The sequence below is a fragment of the Puma concolor genome, chromosome D4, assembly GCF_028749965.1.
Source record: "Puma concolor isolate L17-30 chromosome D4, mPumCon1.1.hap2, whole genome shotgun sequence".
NCBI classification, from domain to species: Eukaryota; Metazoa; Chordata; class Mammalia; order Carnivora; family Felidae; genus Puma; species Puma concolor.
The window spans coordinates 71,901,337-71,928,294 of record NC_141679.1 but is presented as its reverse complement, the minus strand read 5'-3'; the positions used below and the strand labels follow the sequence as shown (position 1 = coordinate 71,928,294).

Sequence of the window (26,958 nt, the reverse complement as noted above, 5' to 3'; positions counted from 1 at the left end):
TCCAGAGGGCCTCAGCAACACTTTGCTCTCTCAAGGCTACTTCCTTGAAAATGCTTCCCACGGTGGGAATGGTAGGTAGAAGGTATATTCCAAGGACAGGGCAGGTGGTGGGGAACCTTCAGTTGCCTGGATCCAGCTCAAGGGCCAACTGGCAGTTACAGCCTCTGTATGACCTCCTCAACACTGTCTGGATATGGACACAAAGGTATAGTCTGTGGCTTAAAATACAGCGAATAAAATAACCATAGCAATTGCTCTATCCTAAGATGAACGTTATTACATATTTATGTGTTTCCTTGCATAGTTTTTTTCCTATGTGTATTTTTTTTGGATTCACATTACACAAGTGTGTTTCTTGCCTCCCCCCTCCCAATTTAGCAAGACGTATTGAGCATTTTTATAGCATTACACTTTTTTGAAAACATAAGCATACTAATTGTAAATGTTCTCCGTATGCATTGAATGTGCTTTAACCATTCTCTTATTATTTTACTTTAAGGTAATTGCCAATATTCCCAGCATTTCACTTTTGTAATTAGTACTCTGAATTTCAGCCTTGTACATAAATGTGTGTTCATCTTTGATTATCTACTTAGAGAGGATGCCTGGTTAAAGGATATGATCATTATAACTTAAAAAGAAAATCATAGGGGCGCCTGGGTGGCGCAGTCGGTTAAGCGTCCGACTTCAGCCAGGTCACGATCTCGCGGTCCGTGAGTTCTAGCCCCGCATCAGGCTCTGGGCTGATGGCTCAGAGCCTGGAGCCTGTTTCCGATTCTGTGTCTCCCTCTCTCTCTGCCCCTCCCCCGTTCATGCTCTGTCTCTCTCTGTCCCAAAAATAAATAAACGTTGAAAAAAAAAAATTTAAAAAAAAAAAAAAAAAAAGAAAATCATATTGGGGTGCCTGGGTGGCTCGGTTGGTTGGGCGTCCGACCTTGGCTCAGGTCATGATCCCACAGCTTGTGCTGACAGCTCAGAGCCTAGAGCCTGCTTCAGATTCTGTGTCTCCCTGTCTCTCTGTTCCTTCCCTGCTCACACTGTGTGTGTGTCTCTCAAAAATAAGTAAACATTTAAAAAATCATATTATTGAATCAGGCTGCCAAGGCTAACCATGTATAACAGGCACTTTCATCAAACTTTAGGGATGGCAGATTGATTCCATCTGGAGTACTAGCATCAATGAGTTAGTAGTGGTGACCTGGTCTTCCTTTATGAGAAGGACTGGCTGTAAGACCACATGTAGTTTATCTTTAGCAGTTAAGGATGCTAAGATAAATTAGTGATGTTTAACTTCAGTGAAGGATGGAAGAATAGAAGCACATATGATTTGTGTCTGCTACTCAGCCTTAGCCAGTCTGGGGCTGAGTATATATTCAGTAATTTTTGCCAACATGAAATCCAAAAAAAAAAAAGTTTTTTGTTTTCATTATGCCTATTTCCACAATAATAAATGTGGTTGAATGGTTTTTCGTATGCTTGGTGACCATCTGAATTTATTCTTTTGTGAATTGCTTTTCCATTATCCTTTATCCATATTTTCAATTGTCTTGCTAATATGGACTCACAAGAGTGCTTTATATGGAAGGATAATGAGATTTTTTTCTGCCGTGATCCAATCTTTATCCATCTAATTTATGATATTTTATGATTATGATATTTTATGATGAGTAAGGGTGTTCGTTGCTATGTGGTCAAACAAATTTATGTTTCTCTTCGTGGTTTTGTCTTTTGTTTGCATGTTTAAAACATTCCTTCCTACCCTAAAATCTTCTAAATGTTCATCTGTGTATTCTTTGGTCTTATTTATGATTTAATTTATATTTCTCTCTCTAAATCCATCAGAAACCAACTATCCTCATAAGGCACATCAAAGAGAGACAGACTAAAAGAGGGGGTAAAAAGATTGAATAAGAAAATATCGAGAAAATTGTGGGGCACCTGGGTGGCTCAGTTGGTTGAGCATCTGACTTTGGGCTCAGGTCATGATACCGCAGTTAGTGAGTTCGAGCCCCCCATCAAGCTCACTGCTGTCAGCCTGTCAGTGCAGAGCCTGCTTCAGATCCTCTGTCCCCCTCTCTCTACCCCTCCCCCACTTGCAGTCTTTCCAAAAAATAAGTATTAAAAAAAGAAAATATCAAGCAAATTGAAAATAGTGATATTGATGATAATAATAGTAATAATTTTAATAAAGCTGAGGTACCATCCAGACATAGTAAAATTCAAAGTGAATATGCTAAATGAATGAAGGCTACTTTTATGTTGTTAAAGTTTGAGGTTACTTTGGTAATGAGCATATCTTTATTCATAGAGAATATATAGCCATAATGAACATTTATGCATATGCCTTAATATACCATAAAACTATAAGGCAGACCCTAAAATACAAGTATAAATTGTCAAAAAATGGCTGTACTAGAATTTAACACACTTTCAGTCTTGAACAGATGAGCTAGATTAAAGTGAATAAAGATACAGAGCATTTAGATAATGTGTATGGTAAAATTGATTTATTAGAGAAGAATTTATATCTTACAACTAAAAACGCTCGTTTTTCTCAAAACCTAATGGTATGTGTTACTATATGACATAGATTAGGTCACAGAAATGTTCAGTTGAGGACAGTCCTATTCTCTGGCCTCCGTGAAATAAACTTGGGAATTAATTTTAAAATAGTTTAACAAAACATACAAACACTTGGAGTTAAAATGATCACGTAAGAATAAAATAAAATATGGGGTGCTTGGGTGGCTCAGTTGGTTCAGCGTCCGACTCTTGATTTCGGCTTAGGTCGTGATCTCACTGTTCAGGAGTTTGAGCCCCATGACAGGCTCTGTGCTGACAGCCCAGAGCCTGCTTCTGATTCTCTCCTTGTCTCTCTCTTGCTTGCACTCTCTCTCTTTCTTTCTCTCTCTCTCAAAATAAATAAATAAACTTAAAAAAAAAATAAGATCACCCATTTCAATAATTTCTTGGCCAAAAAGGAAATAAAAGTCCAATTATAAGGTGTTTAGAAAATAATCATGCACTACACATGAGATTGAGTGGAAAATGACATCTATAAGAGCTCTATTTAAAAAGTCGAATAAATGAAAATAAATGAACAAAGGATTCAAGTCAAAGAATGACAAAAGAAATGGTTCAGGATAAAAGCATAAATTAATATATCAGAAAACAAAAAGCCCACAAGTTTTGGGTCTTCATAAAGCACAACAAAATAGATTAGGTGTTCACACAAGTAATCAAGAGAAAAAAAGTAAATTGACCCAGGTATAACATTAGAAAGAAACTACCTGACACCTTACATACAGAAGAGAATATGATAATTGGAAACATATGCTACTTAAATCTCTGTTAATAAATTTTTAAATTTGCATTTAAATCAGGACAATTTCCTAAGAAAATGCTAATTACTATAACTGTCTTAAGAAAAGCTATAAAACTTGAAATGAACAAATAACTTTGGAAGAGTAACGGAGGAAAATTAAGTTGTTTTTCAAAATATAAAGTAATGTTCTAATTCTGCATGAGTTGGAGTAAGTTTACTCCACCCTGTCTCTCCCACTGATAAAGTCTGTATGGGAGGCATGGAGCCACTATTTGAGAACTCAGAAAAGTTAATAGTAGCAGGGGACTTGGGAAGAAGACGAATTCAGAATGCCACTGAACCAACAATGAGTTTATCATTTTCTTCCCCTCCAGGATCCCCCAAGGTTGAATGCAACAGTCTGAAACCCAAAAGTAGGCATTGATACCGAGTGAGCTCCGGAGAAGGCATTCTAGTTCAGGCTTAAAAAGGGAGAAAGAGAGTGTTTGTTTTTCTCCTCTCTGCTTTCATACTTCCCAAACTTCAGGCAATCTCTTGAGCACTGCAGTGATGGCAGAGACTGTAATGCAACAGGAATCTGCAGAAGCCAAATCTTGGAGGAAGAGCCTTCCTCTCTTATCAGCAGAGCTGTAAATCCGGGAGGATGGGGCAAAGCCTTTCTGTCTTCCTGCTGTTTGGCCCAAATGCAAAAACACAGTCACAAAAGTGTGCAGGAGAGCAGGGTAACGAAGTTATCAGCTTTTTGGAGAGAGGACTGAAAAGAGGAGCCCTAGAAAATAGGAATGTAATGGGGAGGTCATGGGAAACAAAGGGCTTGGGATCTTCTTGGCTGCTCGTGCATGGATTTGATTTTGATTTGTAACTGGACGCCAGCCACCCAGGTTCCAGACTGACCACTGGGGAGCTCACCCATAGGAAAAAGTCCTAATAGCATTGCAGAAACTTTGGAATCTGAACTAACATGGGAACGAACACCCACAAAAGGCCAGTTGGATCTTGTGACCTGAACCTTGTCAGGTTAACTGACAACTAAAACAAAAATATCAGCCCTTTCTATGGGATTTAAACAAGATCCAGAGTCTCATAACATATCTAAAATGTCCAGGATACAATTAAAAATTTCCCACCATATAAAAAAAAAGAAGCCACAGATTGCATGGGAAAAGATGACATATTAGAATTATATACTTCCAATTCACAAAGACTTCAGAGAAGGTATCATAGAGATACCTCAACACTCTATGTTGAGGTTATAAACACTCTTGGAACAAGTACTCTTGAAACAAATGGAAAAACAGATAATCCTAGCAAATAGAAGATACAAAGAAGAATCAAAGGAAAATTTGAGACTTGAAATACATAATAACTGAAATTTAAAATTTAAATGGGCCCATCAGTAGACTGAAGATAACAGAGAAATGGGGAGTACTAGCAATCTAGAATTATACGCAACTATGTAATTACATATGTAAGTGTATCTATATCTATTGTTCCAGATATAGATATAGATACAGGTTTTTATATAATCTGTATACTTTTACATATGTATTATATACATATCCAGCAAAATATCCTTCAGGAATTAGGGTGAAAAAAACACATTTTCAGATGAAAGATAACTAAGACGATTTGTGCCAGCAGATCTGCTCTACAAAAATTAAAAAGGAAGTTCTTCAGACAGAAGGAAATTTGAAACTTGAGGAATGAAGAAAGAATAAGATGTTCACTAACCATTTGTAAATGCAAATTAAAACCATGATGAGATACCACTACATACTTATTTGAATGGTGACAATCACACACACACACACACACACACACACACACACACACACAATCAAATGTTGGATAGAATACACAGCCACTAGAACTCTCACACATTTCTGTTTCTATTGTGAATGAGAAATGGTACCTGCACCACCCTGAAAACATTTTGGCAGTTTCTTATAAGATTAAGTATACTTTTCCCATATAATCTAGTAATCCCATTCTTGGGCATTTGTCCTAAATAAATGAAACCTTAAGTTTACACAAAAACCTGTATACAAACTCAGAAGACTCTCAACGTTATTATGCTAAGCGAAAAAAAAAAAGTCTCCAAAAAAATACATACTGTATGACTCATTTATATGATTCTGAAAAAGGTAAAACTATAGGGATACAGAACAAATCAGTAGGTTGCCTGGGGACTAGGGGTGAGGAGAGGGCATAATTACCGAAGAGTTTTTTGGAGTGAATGGATCTGTTCTGTATACTGATTGTGGTTGTAGTTACATGAATCCATATAGGTGTCTAAATTCATGGAACTGTATACACATGAAGTCAACTTTACTGTATGATAATCTTTAAAAAAATTTTTTTAAATGTTTATTTACTTTTGAGAGAGACAGAGAGCATGAGAGGCAGAGGGGCAGAGAGAGAAGGAGACGCAGAATCTGAAGCAGGCTCCAGGCTCTGACCTGTCAGCACAGAGCCTGACGTGGGGCTCGAACCCACGGGGTGCAAGATCATGACCTGAGCCGAAGTCAGCGGCTCAACCAACTGAGCCACCCAGGCGCCCCGACTGTATGATAATCTTAAAAATAAAATTTATAAAGTAACCATATTATAGGTGCCTCTAAATGAGAGTGATGGTGATATACTTTGTCAATAGGAAATTAATTATCTTTACTGATACTTTCGTATTTCACACACTGGTAGGAGAAGGAAAAGAGATAAAGAAAAATATGCCTTTTTAAAACTTTTACCGTCATTATTATTTGTTACTAGCAGAGCAACCTCCAGAATTATGGTAGAAATCACCAATAGAGTTGGGTTCAAGCCTTGACCTTGGGGTGTAGCAGTATCCCATGTAAGATTCTCAACACATGTGCCTTTGCAAGTTCAAGATGCAAGTCCTGCAAAGTTTAGCCAAGGATAACCCCAACTATTGTTTGCAAATATGCTCATGGAACTCAGGTCTCCTGGATAAGAACACCTGCTCTTCTAAAGACTGTTTTGAGACCAAGCTACTTTTCATTTGGAAAGGGAGGCACACGAATAAGGAGATGGGCCAGGAGACAATCCAGACAACTTCCACTGGACTTCAGCCACCCAAACACAAGGCAGAGCGATGGTGTGACATGACCTGTGTCTTGGGACCATTTTCTTTGAAGCGACATGTCTGAAGAGATGAATTTCATCATGCAAAAGGACCAATTAGTGACCGCATATGACAGGCTTGGGGCTGGGTTCCAACAGGCTGGCACAGCACCCCATTAAGGCAGAAGGGAAAGGGACTCATTGGATAATTTCCAACACTGGATTGGCTGATGTAGGGGTAGACTGCCAGATCAGAACTTTTTTGATTCCTTCTTCTGGGGTTGGTTAAAGGCTCAGGTTTAGCCTGTGGGAATCAGAGACCAAATTATCTGAGGGCAGTACATCATAGATACAAATGCAGAGATTGACACGAATGATATAGTAATGCACCACGTTCACTGCAAGCTTGCATTGCTAACAAAGCACAGCACGTTGAACATGCCATGCATTGGAAGGTGATAGCAATAAACCACTTATATCTTCAGGCTTTATGGGCATCTTTACAGTTCTATCACTTCACCTATAAAAATGGAGTAACCATGATATTTATTTCAGGATTTATGGAGGATTAAATGAGATAAAACACATAAACAGGATGCTTAAAAATTTTTTTTATCTGCATCTAGTGTTGTAACCAGATTTACAACATTTATTAGGAAATTAATTATCTTTGCTGATACTTTTGTATTTCACACACTGAGCTCTGTCTTCGGGTAATTCTACTTAAAGAAATATACAAGGTGGTATATTTTTCCAACCTCTGTGTGTGGGAGACTGTCTTTGTTAAACTCACAACAAAAAGATATTCTTATAGAAAAGAGTCACAAGGGGGCATCTTCCTCCTGTCCTTACTGTCTGTCGCTGTGATTAGCTAACGTTGTGTTGCAGATTTTAAAACAAAACCAGACACTTTTCCCAGCGCACGTGGAATCTGAACATTTTCCCGCTCCCCTTCCATTTACTGGACTCGATTCTTGATGTCTCAGAAGGATCTTTGCCAGCCTAACTTTGCTCCCTTTCTTAGTCCCCTCTCCATGTTTCCCCAAACACACATGCGTCCTGTCTTTTTCAGCACTTGCTTTAATGTAGAAAGATGGTTGCCACCGAAGGGTGGGATGGAGGTGAGTGTCCTCTGTCACGGGTCAGTGGACAGACAGGGATGGAAGTTCAGTCTCTGGTTGATCAAACCACAGGACTCTGAGTCAGGGTGAGAGAAATATAATGCATCCCTCCTCCCCGACTGCACCAACACACTTTTCTTTCACAGAAATCTTTATTTCATGAGATGAAGCCAGGGTAGTTTTTTTCTCAGCTGAGTCATTTGAGTAGCTTTTGGTTGCTTCTCAATCTTAGTTTTTGGGTATAGTGAAAGTTTATCATTTTCTGTGTCCGTTACTTATTGTTTAAACCCTGTTTAAGTCAGGATTTCTGAACCTTGGTGCTATGGACATGTTGGTCTGGATGATTCTTTGTTGTGGGGGCTGTCTGGTGCATCCTAGGATGTTTAGTTGCATTTCTGGCCTGTCCACCAGATACTAGTAACACTGCTCTCCGCCCCGCCAAATAGTAATACTGCTCTCCCCCTAAATAGTTACAAATTTTGCCCAATGCTCTCCGCAAAGTCAACCCCCGTTAAGGACCACTGCTTTAGACTAGAGAGTAGAATACGTAGAGAGCTTTGAGGAGTAGTGCCCAGATTGGAGCTGGAGTCTGAATAACGTTCCCTGTGCCCCCACTTTCTTACCATGAGGACGATGAACATAGTCCTGACTGTTCAGCCTATCATAAGAACACGACGCTGTGTTGACTTTATATGCTCACCCCTAGGGCATGTGTCAGGATCATCTAGGGAGTTTCAAATGTGCCTAGACCCACGCCAAATACCTCAAAATACTGTTACCTTCATCACTGTTTAGAAAATAAGGCATTTACAGGGCCACCTGGGTGGCTCAGTGGGTTAGGCATCCGATTCTTGATCTCAGCTCAGGTCATGATCTCATGGTTTGTGAGTTTGAGCCCCACGTTGGGCTCTGTGCTGACAGTGACGAGCCTACTTGGAATTCTGCCTCCCCTCTCTGTGCTCTCTTCCCAGCCCTGCTCTCTCTCTCTCTCTCTCTCTCTCAAAATAAATAAATAAACTTAAAAAAAAAAAAAGAAAGCATTTATAGGACAGTTGACACATGTTATTTAATGTGATCATGAAGAAGTACATGTATTACCACATGACACATTTAGCTTTAAAAAATATTTTAGTTAGGGGCACCTGGGTGGCTCAGTCAGTTGAGCGTCCGACTTCGGCTCAGGTCATGATCTCACAGCTCGTGAGTTCGAGCCCCGCGTCGGGCTCTGTGCTGACAGCTCAGAGCCTGGAGCCTGCTTTGGATTCTGTGTCTCCCTCTCTCTCTGCTCCTTCCCCACTCGCATTCTGTCTCCGTCTCTCTCAAAAATAAATAAATATTTAAAAAAATTTTTAAAAATATTTTAGGTAACTAACTTGAATCTAAAAAAATCCAAAAAACCTTAGAATAAAAAACATTTTAATAACCATATTTTAATATAATCCAGTGTTTTTATGCACAGAAAGACAAAGGTTCCTAGATGGGCTGGGGTGAAAAACAGAGAAAAAAAGATTTTAACCTAATGCCCATGGCTGCTCAATTAAAACTCCTGTTAAAATCGGGTACCGTTACATAATTCACCATAGTTGTATGTAAATATAGCAGTCATCAGATAAACTTACTGTCCCAAACCAAAGATCAGAAAGCTTCCAGAAACTGATTGATAACTCTTTCCTGTAGGAACCTCTGAAATGTTGGGGTAGGCTAAGCTTTCCAGGCTTTTATCTCTCCTTTGCTTTCTGGTTTTTTTTTTTTTTCCCCTTCCCCCTACCCACTCTTTCTCCCCTCCTTTGCTTTGTGAAGTCATCTGTCTTCTCATTGTCACGTGACTCAATATGGTAATTATTTGTTCTTTTCATCAAATATTTCTAGCTTTCTACTTACTGGGAATATGGTAGGATTATACTTCCCTATTCCTTTTTGGAATTACAGATGGCCATATAATTTTCTTTGGCCAATGAAATGGAGAAGTGATGTGTATCACCTTTGGGGACAACTTTGGGAGGCCGTGAACGATTCATTATGTTCTCCTTTTTTTCTGCCACAGCACTCATGTAAAGCAAAGCCTGTTTTGAAAGACAGCCCTTGGCTACAGGTTTGGGTTTATCTGTCAGGATCCAGTTCAGCTGCATGTGACAGAAAGGTCAATATCAAGTGGGTAGATGGGAAATCTGAGATAAGTACAGTGATTCTGCTCGGCCCATCCCCTTGATCACAGAGTGGGTTAATGGATGGGCATATAACCCACGCCTGCTCTAGTAGAGACCTTCCTTAAGGTGACGGTGGTGGTTGTGTTGATAACTTTTTAAAGTTAAACTTGAGAAGAAGAGTCTTTCCTTCTCAGATCACAAATCTGAAGATAGAGACTAAATCTAACATGCAAAGAGAAGCAGAAGGAGAGAAAAATGGAAGATCTAAGTAGTTTGTGATTTCCTTCCCAAGCCTTTTTGAGACCAGCTCCGCCCCCTACCCTTTCCTGTGTGAGCCGAGAAATCCCTTTTTGTTTAAATGAGGAGAAGGCGGTGCCTATTGTTTGCAACCAAATAATCCTAGAGCAATTGTCTACCTCCCTGGATTTTTGTGAAGAACACATGGGCTAGTACACATAGTAGTTGCCATGGAGTCTGACACATACAAGTCCTGAAATGTTAGCTCTTAATGATGTGTTTGAAATAACACAGAGGAGATACAATTTGGAAAAACTCTCTCTTTTTTTAAAGTCTCAGCTCACATGAGGTCTTGCTCCCCCCCCCCAGGAGGATTCAGGCCTTTCTCCTTCCGGCTACCCCTTCTCCATCCCTGCAGTCATCTTAACTGCTCTGTAACTGTTTGCAAATTACGTTCTCTTCTGATATCCTCTGAACTTCTGGAGGACTGGATGGAACTGGGTCTTATTCAGCTTTAAAACCTCAGTATCTAACATCCTGGTGCATGATAGATGGTCAATACATATTGTTAGAAAAATAAGAATTTGAAGAACCTTCATGATGAAAGATGGCAATGACAGAATCAGCAATTGTAGAGTACACACTATATTCTAAGCACTGTCCTAAGAACTCTAGGTGTTTATGGTTAAGTCCTTATAATCACCCTAACAGACTGTTTTTATTGCCCCATTTTACAGATAAGCAAACTGATGTCAAGGTGATACATTAGTGAATGGCAGAGCCAAGATTTCATCCCCGGCAAACTGATTCCAGAACCCTAACATTTCGGCCAATGCCCTGTGATATCTCTCATTGAAGGAATTTCAATAAATATAGATGGAATTAAATCACCTGATGTTAGAGAGCGAGGAAACTTTAAGATCATTGAATTCTAGCATGAAATAGATGCAGCTGATGCCAAGAATTGGTGGTAACTTGGTTCAGGTGGTTTATGTAACTGCCAGGACTTTCTCCACAAGGCTCCCGACTCCTAGCTGGGATAGCTTAATGAAGGTCTCTCTCTCTCTCTCTCTCTCTCTCTCTCTCTCTCTCCAATGCAAAGTGTGCTTTTACTTTGGGGATCTTGCTTTGGAAAAACCACACCCAGGTAGCAACTATGTTTCACAGTAGCTTTGTGCTGACTACCGCTCAAAGTCAAGGGAGTAGACCTCTTTGGGTCCTGCCTGTTGAAACGGACCACAAGCACAGGAAAGGGGACTGGGGGGAAAGGACCCCTGCTCATTCTCCAGATTTCAGCATAAATGTTCTCAGAGGTTTTCCTGACCTCTTCAAGGTCGAGTCTGCCTACTTAAGATCTCCTTCACAGCACTTAGCATGGAGGACTGTAACTATAGATGTTGTTTGTGGAATATCTGGCTATGGTCACCTCACTTGTTACCCTTTAAGTTCCCTGGGGCAAAGATCCACACCAGTTTTTTGTTCCTCATTATCTTCCTGGTGTCCTGGCCCCATAATAGGTGCTCAAAGGTACTTGTTGAATGAATGAACAGATGAATGAATAAATAAATGCACGGATGAAGCAGCGGGACAAATCATCTCCCTGAGGTGCCTGGGGGTAGATGCAGTCCCTGATACGGCGGGGTCTGAGGGGACCTCAAGAGTCTGTACACGCACACACACCAACTGATCAGAAATCCCCAGCAGGAAAGTCACACATGTATTTGGTGAGGGTTTGGGGGCACCGGAGGGGGGGCGGGGAAGAGACACACAAAAGGTGAGCAAGCAGTTTTCAAAGGATGCTTTCAACTCTCTGGCCGGTCCGTGTGTGTTTTCCTCTACAAAGTGTTTCCAATTACTGTGGCACTCTCGGTATCTGGATCCATCTCCAGTGAATTCCTCTGCAGCTCCTGCCAGACATATGGGATCAATCAGGGCTTCGGCGCTGGTGCGCTTGCTGCGGGAATGTTGACAGCCTGACAGACGCGGGGTTCTGGTGTCATGGAATCTCCGAGACTTTGGCTGGATCCCGGGAGGAGAATGAGAGGGGGAGGAGAGAGATAGAGGCAGAGATAGAGGAAGGAGAGAGGAGAGGGGAGCGGGAAAGACAGAGGAGGAAGAGAGGGAGAAGGAGGGACGCGGGAGATTTTTCTTGACTGCCCCCTTTCCTTCAAACATTTTATAGGCTTCGGGGAGAGAGGGAGGAGGAGAGGGGGAAGAAAAAGGGCGAGAGCGCGAGGGGTAGAGAGCGCGCGCCGTTCCCTGCGAGCCCCCGAGGCGCCGGAGCCCACCCGTAGTCCCCCGGCTGGGATCAGGGGGCGCCGAGGCTCCGGCCGCCGCCCCGCGCCCGCGCCGCGCACGCCCCTCGGCGAGCCGGGCGGCCGAGCGTCTCTCCGCGCCGGGGCCGACGCCCGCGCTCCGGGCCGGCCGCTCCGTCTCCAGCGCAATGTGGCCGCGCCTGGCCTTTTGTTGCTGGGGTCTGGCGCTCGTCTCGGGCTGGGCGACCTTTCAGCAGATGTCCCCGTCGCGCAATTTCAGCTTCCGCCTCTTCCCCGAGGCCGCGCCCGGGGCCCCGGGGCTGCTGCCCGCGCCGCCCGCGCCCGGCGAGGACGCGGCCGAGAGCAAAGTGGAGCGGCTGGGCCAGGCGTTCCGGCGGCGCGTGCGGCGGCTGCGGGAGCTCAGCGAGCGCCTGGAGCTCGTCTTCCTGGTGGACGAGTCGTCCAGCGTGGGCCAAGCCAACTTCCTCAGCGAGCTCAAGTTCGTCCGCAAGCTGCTTTCCGACTTCCCCGTGGTGCCCACGGCCACGCGCGTGGCCATCGTGACCTTCTCGTCCAAGAACAACGTGGTGCCGCGCGTCGATTACATCTCCCACCGCCGCGCGCACCAGCACAAGTGCGCGCTGCTCAGCCGCGAGATCCCGGCCATCACCTACCGTGGCGGCGGCACCTACACCAAGGGCGCCTTCCAGCAAGCCGCGGTAAGGCGCCCGCCCTCCCGGCTCCGGCCCTCGCCCCCGGCCCTGCCCACCCTTTGCTGCCCGCTCCCCTCCAACCCGGGGTTCAGCCTCGGGCGAGCCACAGCCTCCCCAGGTCAAGTTCCCGTGCACAAAATCAGAGTCATACCTAGCCTCCCATTGTTGGGGGGGGGGGGGGGGGCGGGGAAGGTGGGAGTCCTCGGGGGTCATGGATTTTAACCGCGCAGCGTGATGGCACGGAGTGGTCGTCTTTGAGGGAGTGGTCTTCTTTGAGGGCCTTCTTAGGAAGGGATCCTTAAGATGCGGTTCGCATTCACACTTGTAAGGACAGGCCATATCCGAGCTGAACAGGTGAGTGTGTTTTATGAAGTGTCTCTGAAGGTAAGACGTAGAATAAACGGAATAGTTTCTCAATTCCTTTTTATGTTATTTTATGCTTGTGCTGCCCTTGCGTGCCTTTCCTTTTTTTACTCTGAGACCTTTACAGAATTTTTAGCATCTGCAAGAGGAAGTCCGTTTTAGATGATGGAGTTTTACACCATTTAACTTTTTCTGATTACCAAGTGATACATATTCAGTTGAAGAAAATTTGGCAAATACTGACATGCCTGACACATAATAGCAAGCCAGTGTTTGTGGCATGAATGAAACAGAAAGGAGGACAAGGGGGGGAGAAAAACTGTAACGCCATCACCCTTACAAAACCACTGTTTACGTGTTGTTGGACAGTTGCCCGGTATGCACATTTGTGCACACTTTTCACCCAATTGATGCCTTGCTGTTTTGTAGCCTGCGTTTTTCATGTTATATCAAAATGATCTACTTTAGTATATTATATATCTAATATAGGTATTAGATATCAACATTAGTTGTATAATATTCCATTGAATACATACACCATAATTTACCTGTCACCTATTATTGGACACTTAAGGTTTTTATCAACTAAGTTATGGTAGACACAAATATTTGTGCACCCTTTTAACTACTTTAGGAGGCATTTCTATAGAGGTTCCTGAATTAAAGAACTTGAACGTTTGTAAACTTCTTGATACATATTGTCCGATTCTCCCTTGGAGGGTTGTCTCAATTTACATTCCCACCAGCAGAGTATCACAGCAGTTAGTTCGCCACATGGTCACCAATAACATGTACTATTATTTTATTTTTTTTAATATACAATTTATTGTCAAATTGGTTTCCATACAACACCCAGTGCTCATCCCAACAGGTGCCCTCCTCAATACCCATCAGCCACCCTCCCTTCCCTTCCACCCCCATCAACCCTCAGATTGTTCTCCGTTTTTAAGAGTCTTTTATGGTTTGGCTCCCTCCCTCTCTAACTTTTTAAATATCTTTGCCAGTTTCACAGGTGAATAGAGGTATCATTTCAGCAAATTCAGAAACTAAAAAAGTTTTATTGAGGATGAACATGTTCCAGTATGTACTGGGCATTTGTGTTTTTCCTTTGATAATTACCTGGTCATAATTTTTGCCCATTTTGCAATGACAGTACATGTTTAGTTGTGTGTGTGTATGTGTGGTTTTAATGATTTATAGCAGCTCTTTATATAGTAAGAGTGGTGACTCTTTTTTGTCTGTGCTGCAAATGTTTTTCCAGTTCACTGCCTTTTACTTGTCTTTATCGCAGTGTCATTAGATGGATGATTTAACTTTTTATATAATTCAAACCTATCAAACATTGTCCCTAAGATCCTGTATTTGCTTATACTCTTAGAATGGTCTTTTCATTTCCCAAGTTGGAGACATGGTTTTCCATTTAACAGTTTAATCCATCTGGACCTTATTTTAGTGTATGGCATGACAAAGATGTCTAATTTTATTTTTTAGTGAATAGTTAACAAGTTGTCCTCAAATGATTTGCTTAAAAGTCATCCATCCTTTTCAAGTTTAATTGAACATCACTTTTATCATGTATTAAATCTTATGGGTATTTATCTTCTCCTGGCTTTCTATTAATTTTTACTATATATTTATTATTTTTTAAACTTTGCAAAGGTGATTTAATTATTATAACTTTACAATATATTTAAATATATGGTAGTGCAAATTCTCCCTTTTTCTTATACTTCTAAAATCAATTTTTATGTATTTATTACTTAATATGAATTTTTAATTCATTTTCACATATTTCAAATGAAAGCACCCAGGATTTCCATTTCAATATGGAAAAATACTAGGTGGCCGGTTAGCTCAGTTGGTTAGAGTGTGGTGCTAATCAATATGGAAAAATACTGAACTAAGTTGTGAATTACTTATATTTTATAATAATAGTCCCCCCAAGTCAAAAATATGGCATGTCCATACATAACCAGTTCTTCTTATATTGTTCAGTAAAGTTGTAGATTTCTAATAAGTCCTACATCTAGTTCCAAATTTAGATCTAAATATATTCTATTCAATATTGCTACCATGAATAACACCTTGTCAAATTAAATTTTAAAGAATTATTCTTGATGTACAGAAACGTTATTGGTTTTCTGAATATATCTTCTGTATCTGGATTCTTGTCGAAGTTTCTTTGATTCATTTTTTTTCTTTTTAAATATGTTTTATTTACTGATGATAAATAGTTATTATTATAACCAGAAAATAAAATAATCAGACAAACTTTCTGTAAATACATTGTAACATTATGACACACAGCCTTCTTGGCTTTGCAGTTATCTAGGTAACAGGGATGATTTTGTGCATGTATAAACAGTGTTTGCCCCCAAAAGATCATGTTGTATGTTCCCTTTTGTAACTTGACGTTCTGTTCCACCATATTTTCAGTTTTCTTTCCATAAAAAGAAATATACTTTTGGGGCACACAGGTGGCTCAGTCGGTTAAGCATCTGACTTCAGCTCAGGTCACGATCTCCCAGTTTGTAAGTTCAAGCCCCTCGTCAGGCTCTGTGCTGACAGCTCAGAGCCTGGAGCCTGCTTCGGATTCTGTGTCTCCCTCTCTCTCTGCCCTTTCCCTGCTTGCACTCTCTCTCTCAAAAATACATAAACATTAAAAAATAAAAATAAAAATAAAAAAAGTATTATACTGTATCATATTCATTGTCGCTTAGTATTCCACTGTAGAACATGCCTTTGTTTTTACCACATAAATACCTATTATTATATATTTAGGCTGTTAAAAAGAACGCTGTGTTACTAAATTTTTGCTCATTTTTTTGAAGTTTACTTATTTTCGACAGAGCATGAGTGCATGAGCAGGGTGAGGGGCAGAGAGAAAGGGAGAGAGAGAATCTCAACCAGGCTCCACTCTTAGCACAGAGCCCAGCGTGGGGCTAGAACTCACAAACTGGGAGATCGTGATCTGAACCGAAATCAAGAGTTGGACACCTAACCGACTAAACTGTTCCGGTGTCCCGAGTGTGCCCATCTCTTAAGGCCTTTGGTACATGTGCCAAGTTTCCCTGCAGAAAATCGGTACCAGATTACACAGCTATGTGCAGTTATCTGGATCGGTACCTAGGATGAAGCCAACATAGGTTAATGTCATTTGAACACGCCCGCCCTCTGCCCCACTTTCTACGTGAAAAATGGAATCCCATTTTGACTTGCATTTCCTTATTAGTGAGGCCGAACACTTTGTTCATATATGATTTGCCGTATATAGTTCTTCTTTTTTGAATATCCATTAAAATATTTCGGGACTGGGGCGCCTGGGTGGCGCAGTCGGTTAAGCGTCCGACTTCAGCCAGGTCACGATCTCGCGGTCCGTGAGTTCGAGCCCCGCGTCGGGCTCTGGGCTGATGGCTCAGAGCCTGGAGCCTGTTTCCGATTCTGTGTCTCCCTCTCTGTCTGCCCCTCCCCCGTTCATGCTCTGTCTCTCCCTGTCCCAAAAATAAATAAACATTGAAAAAAAAAAATTAAAAAAAAAAAAAATATTTCGGGACTGTTACCTATTTTTTATTTGAGGGTGGTTCTTATCGATTTACAAATGCTCTTTGCATCGTAATGGTATTAACCCTCCTGCTGCTAAGTATGAGGCAAATAGTTTTTCTCAGTGTTTCACTTGCCTTCTAAATCTGTCACTGAACTTATTTTTCTTTTTATTTGTGCTTTTTTCATTTCCTGTGATGTTTCAAAAGCTTTTGCCTCTAAGAGATGAAATAACTCCTTAAAGATGCTCTCTTTTTATTGGAGTTGTTTCACCAGTCAGGGTTCAGTTTTGCAGATCCAGTCCTCTGTTGGCCTCCACTCCAAGGACTCATGAGGTCCTAAGGCTGGCCTTATTCCTGATGTCACCACCCACGCCATCAGGGAAGAACCCTGCTGCATCAGGGAAAAACTTGCCATATACCCGTTCCTCTGTTTAGCTTGGCCAGGTTGCCTTGGGGCCCCTGAGTACGTTGATCCAAAGCAGTTATATGGGTAATGAATCGAGTACACACTGCTTGCCTCCAGACCTACTCTGTCTTCAGCTTTTTTCCTTCCAAATACTACATCCTGTCTTGGAAAATGAACTTGCCAACAAGGTTCCCAGTGCCTTAATTCAGCCTAGATCCATTTGTAATTAACAAGCAGAGACTTTTCAAAAGTTTTTGTTAACTCAACTTCCCCTTGATTTTATTTTTCTTTTCTCATTTTGATTGGGTTATGACAAGGTACAGGAGAGGGTCAGCTGGACTCCCTCCCTGTCTAACCTGGAGACTTACATGTCTTTACTGTAACCTTTCCAAATCCCTGTTGAGCATTCTTAGGTGTAATTAAAGTATGCCGTTTGGAGAAAATTGATTAGAAGGTGACTGATGTTTGAAAATGACATTAGTAGAGGTTTGAATATGGATTCATTGCATGGGGATCAGGGAGGCATATTTCATTGGGGAATTAGTTTGAAAATGGTTAGCTCTGTCGTTTGGGTTTGGATATGAAACTTAATACATTTCATCATGGAAATGAGACAGTTCATCAGATTCCCATGTGTGTGTACAATGGTATTACTGGAACTGATTGTGTTTATGATCTGGGAAATTGAAAATCATAGGGGCAGTTCTGAGGTTGTTAATTACTTTCCCCAGAAAAATTAGTTTTTCAAACGTTTCCACTTGTAACTGAATGTCCACACAATGATACACAGACACAAACACAGGCAGACAAATACACAGACACATAAACGTAGATATAGGATGTGCCTGTAAGCACACAGCTACCCCTCACAATTCACACACCTTACTCCTCCTCTGTAAAAATCTCAAGATACGGAATCTCTTCTGCCAACGCAAAATTTGCTGTTATATTTCAGCACATATGACTTTTTGACTAAACAAAAAGATAACAGTGGGCTTCATTTTTATTTGGTATCAGAATTGGACAGCTTAATGGAGAGTATATGTGTGGACCCTTATCACACTTTATTTCAAAGAGTAAACCGCAACGTAGACCTTTTCTTTTTAGACACCATCTCCCGGCACTCATCAAAGAGTACAGGACTAAAGCAGTGAAATCTACTTAGCACAGATCCTTCCAGAAGCACAACCAAGAGAATGGGGGTAAAATTTAGCACCTTGAACTTAATTATGTGAAAACCTTTTACGAAATAAACAGAAATCTCTTCAGATTTTCCTTTTCAAGGAGTGACAATTTCATAATGACTTTTCTTCTTAGTTTTTCTCCCCACCGTGTACTTCTTATAAATTGCCTTTCCTAAACTGCATATTTTGGATCAACCCCACTATGACTGCAAAGCTCTCCACCTCTTCAGCATTTCAAGTCATAATAAAATCTCCTCATTCCTACTTCACTTTTGCTAAGTATCTCTTTTTTTTTATTTTTTTTTAACTTTTTTTTTTTTATTTATTTTTGAGACAGGGAGAGACAGAGCATGAACAGGGGAGGGTCAGAGAGAGGGAGACACAGAATCCGAAACAGGCTCCAGGCTCTGAGCAGTCAGCACAGAGCCTGATGCGGAGCTCAAACTCACGGACCGCGAGATCATGACCTGAGCCGAAGTCAGCCGCTTAACTGACTGAGCCACCCAGGTGCCCCGCTAAGTATCTCTTAAACAAATAGCATGAAGCTTCCTTTGAAAAAAAGTTCTGCTTTCCCCATTGTTTCAGAGTTCCAGAAACAGGATCCTTTGGTGGGGAATGTGCTGTCTCACCAAAAATTCCAGCTTGAGATGGCCAGAAGACTGGGAATGGATGGGGGCAGCCCTTCCTAGCTGTAGGTAAAGAGCATCATTGCTATATGCCCACAGTAGTACACATTCACACTGTTACCAGGACACGAATCTGCTTTGTCAGCCTCATGGGAAGAAAGGATCTGCTTTTACGTTTTCTAATAAGATCTGGAGATGTGTGAGATGGCCCTAGATTAAAACCCTGATGAATAAAATTAGGGCCATTTTGTTTTCAGACAATAAGCTGATAACAGCCATTGGGCATTTCCCAGCAGTCTTTCTGGTGGCCCAACTGCTGAAGGAATAAGGAAGGTTTGAATTTTCCTTTCCTTTGGGAAAATGCGGGGGCAGCCATACAATCTGCAGTAGATTCAGCTGTTCCAAACTGAGAGCATGATTTAGATGTCAAGAGTTGCTCACTGATGCAAAAGCTAAGTTCTTTTTCGATCCTGAGAAGATCTATTTCTAAATGTACTTCTGGAAATGTTCTCTCTTTTGTGCTACTTAAACTTTTCAACAGTTCTCCTATTGCCTTGGTCTTCTATAGGAACTTTAGCAGCATGAAAGAATGAATGAATGAATGAATGAATGAATGAATGAAATGAGTCCTCAGTGCATAAAATAGATCCAGACCTCATGTATATTTCCCAGGCAAAGATGGTTCCAGAATTGTTCATTTGAAGAGAGAGAGCAAATAATTCTCAAATATCGATTGCATCCAAAGTTCTTAATTCCCCACTTGCGTATATTTTATTTATCCTTTTGCTTTTCCCAGCATACAGGACACTCTATTATTATTATAGGTATGCAATAAGAATGTACACCTCCTGCTTCTGTTAAAGACACTTACCATTATTGGCTGCCAGTATTACGTTATGCTTGGCTGAAATACATCTTGAGAACTCTTGGTCAAAGGCTTGAATGCCTAGACACAGAGAGAGGTTAGACTGTTCTGTCCTACTTCACTTCTGTGGTCAAAGGATAGGAAAGTCCCTCCCACCCCCTACTCCCTGCCATGTCCTCCTGGTACAAACGTGCTAAGAGATGATCTCTCTTAATAGTGGCCATGGGGGCGCCTGAGTGGCTCAGTTGCTAAAGTGTCCGACTTCCGTTGAGATCATGATCTGAGGGTTGGTGAGTTGGAACCCTGCATCAGGCTCTGCGCTGACAGTATGGAGCCCACTTCTGATCCTCTGTTCCCCCTGCCCCAATTTGTGCATGCACACACTCTCTCTCTCAAAAATAATTAAACCTTAAAAAATTAAAAAAAAAGTGGCCATGAAGTTATTAAATGCATCATTCTTGACCAAATATACCTTTAATATGTAAAGTGATTTATAATTTACAAAGTGCTTTCATATTACGATTTACAGTCAGTTTTACAGATTTACAGGAACAGCATCAGATTCTAGAAGTCAGGTAACTAAATGCTAATCACAAAGCTAAGTAAACGCCACAGACAGAGTCAATCCAGCCTTTTGACTTGTCATCTTGTCTTTTTCCTTGTGTCCCCTGCCATTTCCCACATTTTACTGTGTTACTGCCATGTCCTGAGTTATATCAAAAGCTAGGGAGAAGTGGAAGATTCCATTTCTGAAGCTGAAGTGTTACATAAGATATAAAGCCAAACATGTTAACCCAGAAGACATAAACCATGGCTTTCAGGCCTTTTCATTCTGCGGGTGCATTTCAGTTGGAGATATGTGTATATGTTCATGTTTGTGTTCAAATATCCATTTCTCTCTCTATATAGCATACATACAATACATTTTTTAACTTTAGCAGAAATTTTAAAATCAGAAAATAGCATTTTGTAAAAAATCTGACTTTCTGGCCTCCCTTTAACAAATTGTAGTATGTAGCAATTCTGGGTGTGATCTGTCTCAATTCATCAGAGACCTGGCACAAGGAATTTCATTTCATGGTCCTTGATTGCTCTTCCATGGTCTAACATAGACTAATCCTTGGCAGAGCCTGAAATGGCCTAGTCCCTTCTAATTTATCTTCTGAGCTTCCTTTTTTAACCAGTGAATTAGCTAGGAGTAGGTTTAGCTGGATGTAATTGAAAAATCTCCAGTACCACTAGCTTAAATCCAATAAACATTTATTTCTCTCTCGAATTGTTTTAAGTAGAAAATTCTAGTATGGCAAGTCTGTGATGTCTTCTGGGATCTGGAGTCTTTCCTTTGGGCTCTCTGCTCTGTCATCTTCAGGGCACCTCAGTGGTCCAAGATGGATGCTGGAGCACTTACTAAGACATCAGGGGCTTGCTCCAGACTCCAGGAAGGAGGACAGAGCAAAGAGAGTTACACCATTCTTTAAGGAGACTCTGAGAATGCGCACAACACTTCCACGTAGGTCTCATTTGGAACAACTCGGGTTCATATCCATCCTTGGGGAGGGAGGAGAGAGTGGATGCTGAGGAAGTTATAAGCAGTCTTTGCCACACCAGTGTGTCAGGGAGAGCTTGTGTCTAACTGGGGAAATTTTGGAAATCCCACTTCATTTCTTCCTTAGTGGCACTGGCCTGATTCAGCTCAAGATGGGAGAGTCAGGCCTCGCCTAACTTATTCCTTATACTAGATTCCACTTCTTTTAGTAAAAACCATCAATGTTCCAGAGCAATCCATTTAAATTTTGGCATGAAAAGCTACTTATGTAATTTTCCCGGGAGCCAGAAGCTTCTAAATAATATGGCATTAACTCCCAAATAAAATATTGTACTGAAAGTGATGGGGGAAAATGCACACAATAAAATAAAATTAATATTTTAATTTTAATATTTTGTCATTAATTAAGTAAACCCAAATGAACACTTCTCAGGAAAACATGGTACTTTGGCTTTTCTTAGCGTAAGCTGTCAGGTTAAGAGAATTTTACATTAAAAGGAATGTCCTGTTCTGTATTGTGGCTGCCTTTCCCATAGATTTTTTGAGACTGTTCTCTAAAGCTCCCCAGACCATATGAAAAGTGGGTTTCTGGCATAGACTCTGCTTATATCCAGTAACCTGCTATGATTTGGAGGCCAAATGTGGATAGGAAAAACTGTGTGAGAGTTGATGATGTATGTTCAATGTTGCTACAGCTCTTCACATGAGATGAGCGATAGTGCAAATGAAATCTGCAACACATTAGTAGGTAGTTTTCTTATCAATATTCATAAAAAGATTTTTATAGCATGTATCTCCTTTGTTATCAGTCCTTCTCATGAGGTCATTCAAGCAGTTGCTATTTTATTTTGTAGTGTTAAACAGTAAGGAGTTTTCAAATTCAGAGCATTTAGTTCTTTCGTAGATGGAATAAACTTGAAAGCTATAAACCTGAGGACAGGTTCTCATTACTGTATATGTTGAAATAGTGATAGTTACCTTGTTTCACGAGAATAGCTATAATTCAAAACTAAGGGGGAAATAACTTCCCACAATATTGATAGAAACATTTTAAAGAAAGTTCTTAGCAGGAGCTATTACATGATTGAATCATTTGCTAAGTAAGGTTACTTAGTAAACTTAGTCATTTAATTAGTAAAGTCCAAGTTGGATGGTTTTTCCAGTTGTAAGTTGTTGCTAGAGCATATAAAATATACTTTGTGATACGTGCATTTGATGCACTATTTTCTTAATTCCTGCTGAACCATTCCTGATAACCTTCATTATTTTAATGTCCATCCTGTAGCACCTGGTTATAGGACGTACTAGCTGCCGATGCAAAATGTAGTTTTTATTTTTTACTTTCAAATATGATATTTTAAATGCATATACATTTATGTGGTTAAAATACATATGCTTCATTTTCTCAGGTATGAACTCTTTCAAATTTTCACTAGTTCCTCTAGTTCCACAAACGCAGCGTGCATCAATGCTTCCTTATACGTATTAGAGTAAGGGTCTCTTCCCTCAGCCAAGGAAGACCTCCCACCAAATATTTCCCCTTCTTTCTTACATCTTCAAGATCTTCCTCCCAATGGAGAGCATTCACAATACATCTGTGTGTTTACAACATGGTAGCATGTTTCCAGAGCAGTAGGATAAATTGTCAGTATGTTTACAGGTCTTCAAAGTAAATATCTTAAAACTAAGTAGTTACCAGTCAAGGAGTTTCTTAGAAAATAATAACCCAAGACATAGTGAAAGATTCCTCTAAAAGGATATTCATCCCAGCATTACTTGGAATAGGGAAAATTTAGAAACAGTTTGGCTGTGGTTTGGGAAGGCTCAGTAAATTATACTTTTCTTCACCTCTCTTGAGTTCCAAATCAATTGCATTACAATGCAACGGAAAAGGCAGGTGGAGAATCAAACATGTCCTTGTCTCCTGCTAATGGAGAATGTGGCTTAGGTGCACAGCTTTCTAATACTGAATCTTGAAATTAGATTGACTTGCCTCCCCAGGAAAGACAGTTCTGGGCACATGGGAGCTTGCCCCTGTAAAACCTAGCTGTTTCCTGGCAGCCAGAGGCCAAAGAGAAGGGGGCAGAGAGGGGCTGGGGAAACCCTCTTCCTCAGGAGAAGAGTGAGAAGTGGTGTGTGTGGGGGGGGGGGGCAGAGGGTAACTGTAATAGCTGCCACCCCACACAGAAACTGGAGGCAGCAACCACCAAGTTCCCACAACTCAAGACAATTTAATCAAATATCCTATCCACAGTGAAATGTCTCATAGTCAATAAAATCACATTTTTGAAAACTACCTAATGATGTAATACATTGGCCAAATAGCATATTAAATGAGCTGGAACTCTGTGTGTGTGTTTAGCATCAGTATATAGAACTGCATTTATAACATAGAAAAAGAAAACTGGGAAGAAAAATTTTTAAATGTTAACAGTAGTTATCTATAGGAATTATATTATTTCTACTGCCTTTGAAAAAGTAGTTACAATGAACATGTATTATATAACAGGAAGTGAAATCTCAATGTCTACCTGGGCACAGGTGATTGAAGACGTACCTTGGGGGCATTGGAGGCATAGCCTGAAGGGATCGGTCTCAAGTATGAAAGTCCTTTTATGGCTCAGCTTTTCTCTTAAATATTCAGGAGAATATGGTGTTCTATCCCGCAGCATAGCTCTGCCTTATGAAATGAAAGGCGCTTTAGCTAATTATCAAGAAACTAAAATGGTATAATTCTAGTCTTATTTTCGCCTGATGCCAAGTACTGTAGCACTGAGTCTGTTAGGGCTGGAGAATCATACTGGGTTGAAAGCACTGACCCTTCAGACGCTGTCACCCCACCCCAGCTGTCCTTCTCCTCCCTCCTGGTGCCACACTGGCTCTTGAGAACCCAGATTCCCACACAACTGTGCACACAGATGACAGTGGTTTTTTCATTGCTTGGCAAGCTGCCTTCAGTTATTTGCTGAGGAGATGAGCCTGGACAGCTGGCCATGAGGTGACACAGCGCAGGGTGTTGAGGCTGCGGATGGTGGAAATAACTGCCTCCATCACCTCTCAGAGAGGTCGGGAGAATGTGGCCTTCCTCTGTCTTGTCACACACCGGGAGGGACGCCGTGCCCACTGCTCTGTCAGCATCTCTCATCCTTACTGGTAATGCTCATCAAAGAACATTCTCAGGGAAGAAAGCCTGTAACCCTCTAATGTTATCACATGTAAATGAAATGGTTGCCTCAAAGGACCCGTTTTCCCACAATTCATTCTCTTTCTGTAGCTCTCACGCTTCATTTTTTATTGTGAGTTTTTTTTTTTTTTTTTTTTGTCCTGTGCAGTAAAAGACCGTCTGTGTGCCTGCTGTTGTTGATGGAGAACATTCAGGCACATTCAGAGGTGTTGTTTGATAGTGTATTTTGATCCTGGCATTTCTTTCAACTTGGCTTACATATTTTGACCTACGCCAGTTGAGTCATATCTGCAAGTAAAGCCTCATCATTTTAACCCTGTGTTATAGGCTTCACCTTTCCAATTGAACCTGAAATTCACTCTGAAAGAAGCGAAGCAATTTTTGTTTATGTTTTTCACATTACTCTTTCTAGCCAAGATTGCTCTTTTTTTAGTCACAATTTCCTTCAAAATATGTGTGCTTGGCTTTTAAATGGCGCTTCAAAAGTCATCATTTGAGACCGTTGTTGTTGGACTTTTCTAGCAATAAAGATACCAAAGTTTAGGCTTTGTGCATCTGGTCAGTAGTAAAAATCTGTGTTTTAAATGCTCATCTGCAACAGGATGTTATGTGGGACTCTCTGTTGCCCCAGATTTTGCACCAGGACCCACGGCTTAAACGAAAGAACACTGAGCATTCCACATTTTAGAGCCACCAATAACCGAAAGTGATTTATTCGCTCAGAGTTCACAGACTGTGCAGCACAGACCTTATAAACTCAATCCCCCTCACCTCCTGCCCAGCATCCGACTCTAGTCTGTACCACCGGACAGAGAATTTGGGAGCAAGAGATAAACAGTGAAATAGAGCAGCCATTGGGACCCTGGGGGAGAGCAGCGTCCGTACTGAAAGCAGATCTCTTCTGTCCTGTGTGCAGTTCTTTCCTTTCCAGCAACTTAGCAAAGAAGAGACCGGCATTCTGTATACTGGTTGGAAATGTCCTTGGGCAGAAGCTTTCATTTGTCCCCGTGCCTGTGTAATGGAGAAGAAGCAAGCCAGAGACAACGGCCAATGTCTCAGTTTTGGGTTTGCCAGAAGCAGAACCTGAGATGAGGATTCAAGTGCCAGTTGTTTGTTTGGGAGGTGATCCTAACTAAACACTGAGGACATGAGACAGGGAAGGGAACCAACAGCAGAAAAGCTAATAGTGGTTAACTGTACCAGGGGTGGGGGGCACTGTAGAGTTCAGGCTTTAGAATGACCACACCTGAGAGGGAAGTGTGGCATTTATAGACCTAGTCTCATCTGTCGCTGTCGAGATTTGCTCTCTGGAGGGCGTCAATTCTCTGTCACTGTCACCTCCCCTGTGAGTGGGCAGAGCGGTCTCCAGGCACCAAAACAAGCCCTCAGATGAAGAGATACAGATGCTGGCAGTTGGAAGTCTGAGATATGGGAACAGGGAGGGATGGACAAGGTCCGCTGTTGCAGGCAGAAAGGGGGCTCAGAGGAACGGCCTGCCCTAGTAGCACTTTGTAAAGCCAAGAGGTGTGACTTTTCCACGGGTGAAGGACAACCACAGAAAGTATCTGGAATTGAATCACTTGGTTGCCCATGAAGCAAGACATCTCCAGTAGTAAGTTGTGGAGTGCTCTCCTGGGAGCTGGATCTGAGTAAAGGTGCGGAAGTCTCCAAAGCACAGAGCGTCTGGTGGTCCACAAACCCAGAAAGCGCCAACACCTTTTTCTTTATTTCTTTTCGCATTTTGCTCTTTCGAAATTTCCATTTTCTCCTACACCTTCAAGGCGTAAGACCCATTATCAGAATTTACTAGGCAGAGATTGATGAAGTCCCAGCAACAGAGAACCTTGCAGGGATTTGCAGAGTAATCTTCATTCACTCATTTGCCATGTTCCCAAAATGTGGAGAAACACTGTAAGGACCTATCTGATTAAGGAAATTACAGGGAACTGTGGCAAATAGCACTTGTCGTGTGATGCCTGTCTCCCCTCTACTTGTGGAGGACAAAAATTACATCTTACGTGATTTTCATCTATGCTCCAGGACCTAGCAAACGACATTCATTATAACCCTGGCGTTCCGGAAAAGACATACCTTCGTCTGTTTAGCATTTTAAATTTTAGTATATCAAGGGTAGTACTGTGCTCTGATTTCAAACTAAAATGAGGATAGTTAGGACATCTTCTCAGAGGACCATTTAGGGGATGCTTGACTTTTGAAATGATGGATTATAATAATTCTAGCAAATTTACCCTTCAGACCACTTTCCCAAGGAAGCAACATAAACTGTTGAATAGAATCTCAGGCAAGTGTGAATCCCTACCTCCCCGCCCGCACACCCACACTAAATCTGATCAAGGGGGGCA

The 26,958-nt window shown here is 41.4% G+C and overlaps 1 protein-coding gene across 2 annotated transcripts in view; it reads left to right on the top strand.

Moving 5' to 3' along the window:
* Positions 1-11,834: 11,834 nt before the first annotated feature.
* Positions 11,835-26,958, top strand: part of SVEP1 (sushi, von Willebrand factor type A, EGF and pentraxin domain containing 1) — a 205,435-nt gene continuing 190,311 nt past the window's right edge. The window contains exon 1 of one of the 2 annotated variants that reach the window (XM_086683694.1): positions 11,835-12,885. In XM_086683694.1, the coding sequence (XP_086539820.1) occupies positions 12,355-12,885 (531 nt within the window). In that variant the 5' untranslated portion in view covers positions 11,835-12,354. The remainder of the gene's footprint in view (positions 12,886-26,958) is intronic. The other variant, XM_086683693.1, reaches the window with a different exon arrangement.